The sequence below is a fragment of the Marmota flaviventris genome, chromosome X, assembly GCF_047511675.1.
Source record: "Marmota flaviventris isolate mMarFla1 chromosome X, mMarFla1.hap1, whole genome shotgun sequence".
Taxonomy (NCBI): domain Eukaryota; kingdom Metazoa; phylum Chordata; class Mammalia; order Rodentia; family Sciuridae; genus Marmota; species Marmota flaviventris.
Window position 1 is genome coordinate 39,274,530 of NC_092518.1, and position 7,598 is coordinate 39,282,127.

Here is a 7,598-nt window from a genome sequence, read left to right on the forward strand (position 1 = left end):
AGAAGCAAAGAGTGACTAGACCAGCCAGGGTCCCACAATCCCCTTCAAGGGCACCCCCCACCCCATTACCTAAGGACTTCCCATGAGACCTCACCTCCTAAAGATCCACAGCACCTCCTAGTAGCACCACCCTAGGGACCAAGCCTGTTACACATGGACCTTTAAGGACATCCAATACCCAAACTATAGTATCAAATCATCTTCTGTTGTATCCTAGAAGCCCCTGAGTCCTGTTTAAATCCTATAGAACATGTTGTTATAATTGTCTTAGCAGGCACTATATATGTTTAGGGTAAGACCACAAATTCCAACATGCTTTCTATTAGGTACTATGAGCATCTGTCCCATATGTGTGCCTGTCAGTAATCGGTCTGGTATAGAAGGTCCATTGGCTTCACTCCAAAAATCTTTTTTGTTGTTTTTGTTGGTGGTGGTTCTGGAAATTGAACACAAGAAGGTTCTACCTCTGTGCTACATCCCAAGCCCCTCTTTTTTGTTTTATTTTGAGGCAGGGTCTCACTAAGTTGCCCAGGCTGGCCTTGAACTTGTAATCCTCCTGCCTCAGCCTCCTAAATAGCTGGAATTATACCACGCTGGGCCCCAAATCTTTAATATACTGATTAGAATCCAATACATGTATGTACAAATTGGGGGTGAGCCTAGGCGTTCCTAAATAGCTTTGGAGGATTGCATTCCTCAGCAACTGCCTCTTTATTATCTCTCAGTACTTTCCAGTTTCCTGGAGCTCTCCTTTTCATTTCTCTAGCCAGAAACCACCCATTTCTATGATGATGCTGCCTATGGGGCCAAGCAGCAAAAGGACAGAGAAGAAAAGAATTTAAAAGCAAAGGGTTTAAAAAAGAATCAAAGTGAAAGTGCTTGGCATGCAGCATAACCAAATGGAAAGGAATATCCCCTTCTTTCAGAGTTTTGATTCCTGTAGTTTCCTATTTCTGGCCACTCTGCTGTTGCCACCCCTGCTAGCAAACTGTCTAGAGACTGGTGCATGAGAAAAAGGAGAAAACAGAATGGAAAATAACCCAGGTGCTTCTTCCATGCCCTCTGAGCTTCAAGAGTTTCCTTTTCTTGACCAGGCATGGTGGTATATGCCTGTAATCCCAGTGACTAAGGAGGCTGAGGCAGGAGAAGAATAAGGCCAGCTTTAGCAACTTAGCAAGGCCCTAAGCAACTTAGTAAGACCCTTCAAAATAAAAATTAGGGGACTGGAATTGTAGCTCAGTGGTAGAGAGCTTGCCTAGTATGTGTGAGGCACTGGGTTCAATTCTCTGCACTGCATATAAATAAATGAATAAAATAAATGTCCATCAACAACTAAAAATATACTAATAAATAAATAAAAATATAAGGGCTGGTGATGTAGCTCAGTGGTAAAGCACTTGCCTAGCATGCACAAGGCCTCAGGTTCTATCCCTAGTGATACATAAATAAATAAATAAATAAATAAATAGCTGTACCATGCATGTTGTCCAGGTTTTAGAGTTGTTCTCAGTAGGAGAAAATGAAGTTGGCACATGTCTACCCCATCTTATTAGGAATCGGGATGTCTCAGCATAATTTTTTCTTAATACCTTTATTTTATTTATTTGTATGTGGTGCTGAGGATTGAACCCAGTGCCTCACACATGCTCTACCACTGAACCACAACCCCAGACCCTCAGCATAGTTTTAATTTGCATTATAAGCAAGGTATTTGTCATTTTTAAAAATGTAAAACCTAAATTTGGTGTAGTGGTGCTTGTCTATAGTCCCAGTGACTCAGGAGGCAGAGTCAAGAAAATTGCAAGTTTAAGGCCAGCTCAGCAATTTAGGGAGACCTTCAACAACTTAATGAAACCCTGCCTGAAAAAATAAAGAGTGAGGCATGGTGTCTCATGCCTGTAATTCCAGTGACTTAGGAGGCTGAGGCAAGAGGATCACAAGTTCGAGGTCAGCCTCAGCATCTTAGTGAGGCCCTAAGCAACTTAATGAGACCCTGTCTCAAAAAATAAAGGGCTGGGGATATGGCTCAGTGGTTAAGCACCATTGAGTTCCATCCCCAGTACCAAATAAATAAATAGGGCTGGGGATTTAGCTCAATAGAGCACCCCTGGGTTCAATCCTTAGTACCACAAAAAAGTAAATATATATGCATATATACATATATATGATGTGTATCCCAACTTGAGATGTATAGTAATTCCCTGGTTTATTTTTTTAAGATTATTTATTTTTTATTTGGTACCAGGGATTGAACCCAGGGGCGATTAACCACTGAGCCACATCCCCAGCCCTTTTTATTTTTATTTTTTTAAGATGCACACCTATGGGGCTGGGGATGTGGCTCAAGCGGTAGCGCGCTCGCCTGGCATGCATGTGGCCCGGGTTTGATCCTCAGCACCACATACAAACAAAGATATTGTGTCCACTGAAAACTAAAAAATAAATATTAAAATTCTCTCTCTCTCTAAAAATAAAAAGATGCACACACACACACACACACATACACTCCTTTTCTTTTTTTAAATATTTTTAGATGTTATGAACCTTTATTTTATTCATTTATTTGTATGTGGTGCTGAGAATCGAACCTAGGGCCTCACACATGCTAGGCAAATGCTCTTACTACTGAGCCACAACCCCAGCCCCTATTTTTATTTCTATTTTTTTTATTTTGAGACAGGGTCTCTCTAAGTTGCTTAGGGCCTCACTAACTTGCTGGGGCTGGCTTGGAATTTGCAATCCTCCAGCCTCAGCCTCCCAACCCACTGGAATTAGAGGCGTGTGCTACTATACCTGGCAATTCCCTTGATTTAAACACTGGAAAGGATCTCTGATGAGAAAGAATGGTGTTGTGCATGGAATGAGATACTGTGGGGCCCAGCTCAGTGCTCTTTGGTTTTTGTAGGTACCATGGCCGAGGAAACAGCCCCAGCAGTACTTGAGCGACACCAAGGGTCCCTGTACTCTCTCTTTCCTGACCACCATGTGAAGAAGTACTTTGACCAAGTGGACATTTCCAATGGGTTGGATTGGTCCCTGGACCACAAAATCTTTTATTACATTGACAGCCTATCCTACTCTGTGGATGCCTTTGACTACAACCTGCAGACAGGACAGATCTGTATGTACTTTATCATTATTTTTCTCAATACTTCTGGTATATTTTTCATGTTTGTGATTAGTAAGGCACCTCTTCCTCAACCCATGTGAAGAGGTCCTTACTGTCAAATACAGAATTTTCCAATGTTATTATTCCCATATAATAATGATTACACAGACTTAACTGAACTGCTAAACTGTGGCCCTCAACACAATGAAAATGTGGTCAAGATTGGCCTAATATGCATAGACCATTAATCCTTTCTTTCCACCATCATCAGAAAGGTATTCTCTGGAAAAAGAATCCTGTTCTAACAGAAGTACCTAAAGACCAATAATATAGAACAGTGTGAGATAAAAGAAAATTAGAGTTTGGTTCCTAATCTTTATTTGTACTTTACTTGATCATGGACTAGTACTCAGAGGCAAATTAACAACTTTGAAAACAGAAAAGCAGTTACAGATTGGTTCAATTCCATCAATGTGCTGTAAATAAGACATATTTGGAAACTAGGAAGGAAGGAATTATTTAGAAAAATCTAGAAGGGAGTCCTTGAACTGTTTGATGAAAGGTGCCAGACCAAAAGAGCAAAACTAATCATAAAAATGACTTGAAAAAAATCACAAGGCTCTCCATGCAGATTTAATCAGAGGTAAAATATTCTAGTACAGATACTTTTGCTTTGAAATATGTAGTGTTCTTTTTTATGACTGTTTTTATCCATTTTCCTTACACATGGTTTGAACATTTTTCCATTATATTTCAATCTGATTACTGTAGTGACCTGATTTTTTTTTCCTTTGGTAAGGAGGGTTGAACACAGAAACACTTTACCACTGAGCTACATCTTCAGCCCTTTTTATTTTTTATTTTGAGAGAGGGGCTTGCTAAGTTGCTTAGACTTGTGATCCTCTTGCTTCAGTCTCCTGAGTTGCTGGGACTACAGGCATGCACCACCCAGTCCTGTACTTTTTGATGTGTGTTTTTTTGTATACCATGATCCCCCACTTTAACCAGGCAATGGGTTTCAGGATGTCCCTCCTTTCCTATGCAATTTCTTCTAATATTTAGTCTTGATTTTGGAGCATGTGGTCAGGCAGAAAAAAAAATCTCATATATCTTCCTAGTTTGAGGGCACAATTTGTTCACCATTAAGTTGCTTTATAGATCTTAGACTTAATCAAAGTAGGCATTTTTGTAACTAAAACAGCAAAAGTGTAACCACAAGACTAAAGAGTATCTGAGATGGGCCTACAGGGCCTTAGTTCAGGTCAGTCTCAAAGATAACTACCTATTGATATTTTTATTAATTTATTTTATTTTTTTAAACAAATGGAGCACAACTTTTCATTTCTCTGGTTGTACATGATGTACAATCACCATGCATGTAATTATACCCATACATAGGGGTAATAATGTCCATTTAATTCTACCGTCTTCCCACACACACACACACACACCCTCCTCTCTGCTCGATTGATATTTTATTAAGAAGTTTACTTGGAGCTGGGCACAGTGGCCCATGCCTGTAATCCCAGCAACTCAGCAGGCTGAGGCAGAAGGATCACAACTTCAAGGCCAGCCTCAGAAATCTAGTGAGACTCTGTCTTGAAATAAAGAATAAAAAGGACTGGGGATGTAGCTCAATGGTAAAATATGCCAAGAATCAATCCCCAGTACCAAATAGTACCAAAAACAAAGAAGTTTACTTGGATTGGAGGACAAACTCAGAGGTAGAACACTTGCCTAGCATATGTGAGGCCCTGAATTCCATCCCCAGAAACACAAAAATAAAATAATTCTTTTTTTCCATCTTCTTCTGAAAGCTGAGGCACATATGTCTGTACCAAAACAAAAGGGAGTTAATTCACCCCAAATCATGTGGTAATAATCCTTTGTTCACATGCCAGACACTGGATAAGCAGAGGTGATCAGTATTTATAATCAGCTTAAGAGTTCATTGTGTGATTCTCTGTATTGAATGGCCTGTTGCTTTCTTGTGTTTTTGGTTTTGTTTTTTTAACCATAGCCAACCGAAGAAGTGTTTACAAGCTGGAGAAAGATGAGCAAATCCCAGATGGAATGTGTATTGACACTGAGGGGAAGCTTTGGGTGGCCTGCTACAATGGAGGAAGAGTGATTCGTTTAGATCCTGAGACAGGTAGGCCCACAGCAAAGTGCAATCTTTGCCAAGTCTAGAAAGCACCAGATGCTAGGGACTTCATTACTAGTAAAGTTAGAGATATATTCACTGGTCTCATCTGGATGATTTTAGAAAAGGCCAAAGATATAACCCAAAATTTACAAGCAGAACTTCTTTTCCTATAGAGGTAAGTCTCTTTGCTCAAAATAAATCATCAGGGAAGGCAACTTAAATACATGGATGAGTTCTGACCTGTATGGTCTTCTTAGAACTCCACAAGGGGTCCAGAAATACTTGACAGGTTGGAATCTTTTAGAACTAAACTTCAAATAAACTATTTGGCAATTTAGGGAAAAGACTCCAAACAGTGAAGTTGCCTGTTGACAAAACAACTTCATGCTGCTTTGGAGGAAAGGATTACTCTGAAATGTATGTCACCTGTGCCCGGGATGGAATGGACTCTGAGAGTCTTCTGAGGCAACCTGAAGCTGGTGGAATTTTCAAGGTAATATAACTATTTCTTTTATTTGGGGGGTGAGGTAGAGAACTGAGTGGTGCTTTTGCATACTTTCAAAACATAATTCTAGTTGATGTGTTAAGCTTATCATGCTAGACCTAAAAGTATTTTATTTAGATTTTTTAGGCTGTTACCTAGAGTCCAGGATGATATATTTAACCTACTTTGTACAGTATTTTAAAATATTTTTGAGCTTTAGTAGTATTTGTTAGTATCCATCAAATGAATAAAATGAGCTTGGAAAACTGATGTCTGAAACATGTTTACAAGATCACTTGATTATTTTTATATCTTAAGAATATTTTCAGGGATTTTTTAACATTTATTTTTCAGGTGTAGATGGACACAACACAATGCCTTTTATTTTTAATGTGGTGCTGAGGATTGAACCCAGGTCTCACCCCTGCTAGGCGAGTGCTCTACCGCTGAGCCACAATCCCAGCCCTATTTTCAGGTTTTTGATAATTTATTTTTGCAACAGAACAAACATTGACAAAAATCACAGACTTTTTTGAGCTGAAAAGAAATGTAGAAATATAGGAATCACTTCCTTAACAGGTAGGAAGATGATAGAAATAAATTTGATGTCTCTGTGGTCCCAGAGAGTAATCCCAGAGACCCAGGAGGCTGAGGCAGGAGGATCAAGAGTTCAAAGCCAGCCTCAGCAATTTAGCAAGGCCCTGAGCAACTTAGCATGACCCTGTCTCAAAAAAAATTTTTTTAAAACAGGCTAGGGATGTGGCTCATTGGTTAAACACCCCTGTGTTCAATGGGGAAGGAGGATGCTTTTGAAGAATATTTGTGAATTAACTTTTTTCAGAGTTTCTCTCTTTTCCAACAGATAACTGGCCTGGGGGTCAAAGGAATTGCCCCCTATCCCTACGCTGGATGAGTAACAGATTTTCCTTCATGCTGAATGAGGCTTTGAAGACAAGCAGAGAATACTGGGGCTGAAATTTCAATCTAGATTAGAAAAATGAAGCAATGATATTAACAGGGTTAAATTTTAATTTTACAATTTTGGGGTACTAGTGATTGAACTCAGGGCCTCATGCATACTAAGTACATGCTTTTTCCCCTAAGCTATAACCCTGCCACATTAATTTACAATTTTTTTAAAAGTATAGCATTTTTAACAGGGGATGTCAGGTGGTTTTGTTAACACACTCTAAGACTTTCAGTAAAAGGTCTTATAAAAATGCAAAGAGTTGTTCAACTATCAGGGGTTGGGGATGTGGCTCAAGTAGTGGCGCACTAGCCTGCCATGCATGAGGCACTGGGTTCGATCCTCAGCACCACATTAAAAAAAGATTAAATAAAGATAAAAAAAAAAAAAGAGTTGTTCAACTATCAACCAGCCTCTTAACTTTTACAAGTATCTCAGGGTGGTTGGAATGGGACCATATCTGTTCTTTATTCTGCATTCCCTACTTACTTTATCTAAAGATTCAAAAACTAATAAACAGAAACTTGATAATGATTTATTACAATTATGTTCCTTTTTGTTTTCATCATAATCTCATAAAATATACCATGAAGCTAACCTACCTTATTATTACTCTTTTGGGTTTGGTTCTGTTTGTTATTGTTTTTTGCTTGTTATTACTCTTCCCATATGTTATTTTACAAACTAAAGTACTACTGGAGGATAAGACGCTAACACTCTGGCAAAATTCCTGGTTCCAACTGCCACCTACTGGATATAAAAGTAGTATGACACTTTGGAGAGCTTTGTTTTTGTTTGGTTTGATTTGGGTTTTGGTACTGGGGATTGAACCCTGGGGCACTCTACCATTGAGCTACACCCCAGCCCTTTTTATTTTTCATTTGAAGACAGG

At 39.1% G+C, this 7,598-nt stretch overlaps 1 protein-coding gene across 2 annotated transcripts in view; it reads left to right on the forward strand.

The window, feature by feature from the left end:
• The window catches only part of Rgn (regucalcin), a 33,334-nt gene extending 25,943 nt beyond the window's left edge, over positions 1–7,391 (forward strand). For both annotated transcript variants that reach the window (XM_027927289.2, XM_071606363.1), the window contains exons 4-7: positions 2,906–3,121; positions 5,130–5,261; positions 5,594–5,748; positions 6,602–7,391. In XM_027927289.2, the coding sequence (XP_027783090.2) occupies positions 2,906–3,121; positions 5,130–5,261; positions 5,594–5,748; positions 6,602–6,652 (554 nt within the window). In that variant the 3' untranslated portion in view covers positions 6,653–7,391. The remainder of the gene's footprint in view (positions 1–2,905; positions 3,122–5,129; positions 5,262–5,593; positions 5,749–6,601) is intronic.
• Positions 7,392–7,598: the final 207 nt, after the last annotated feature.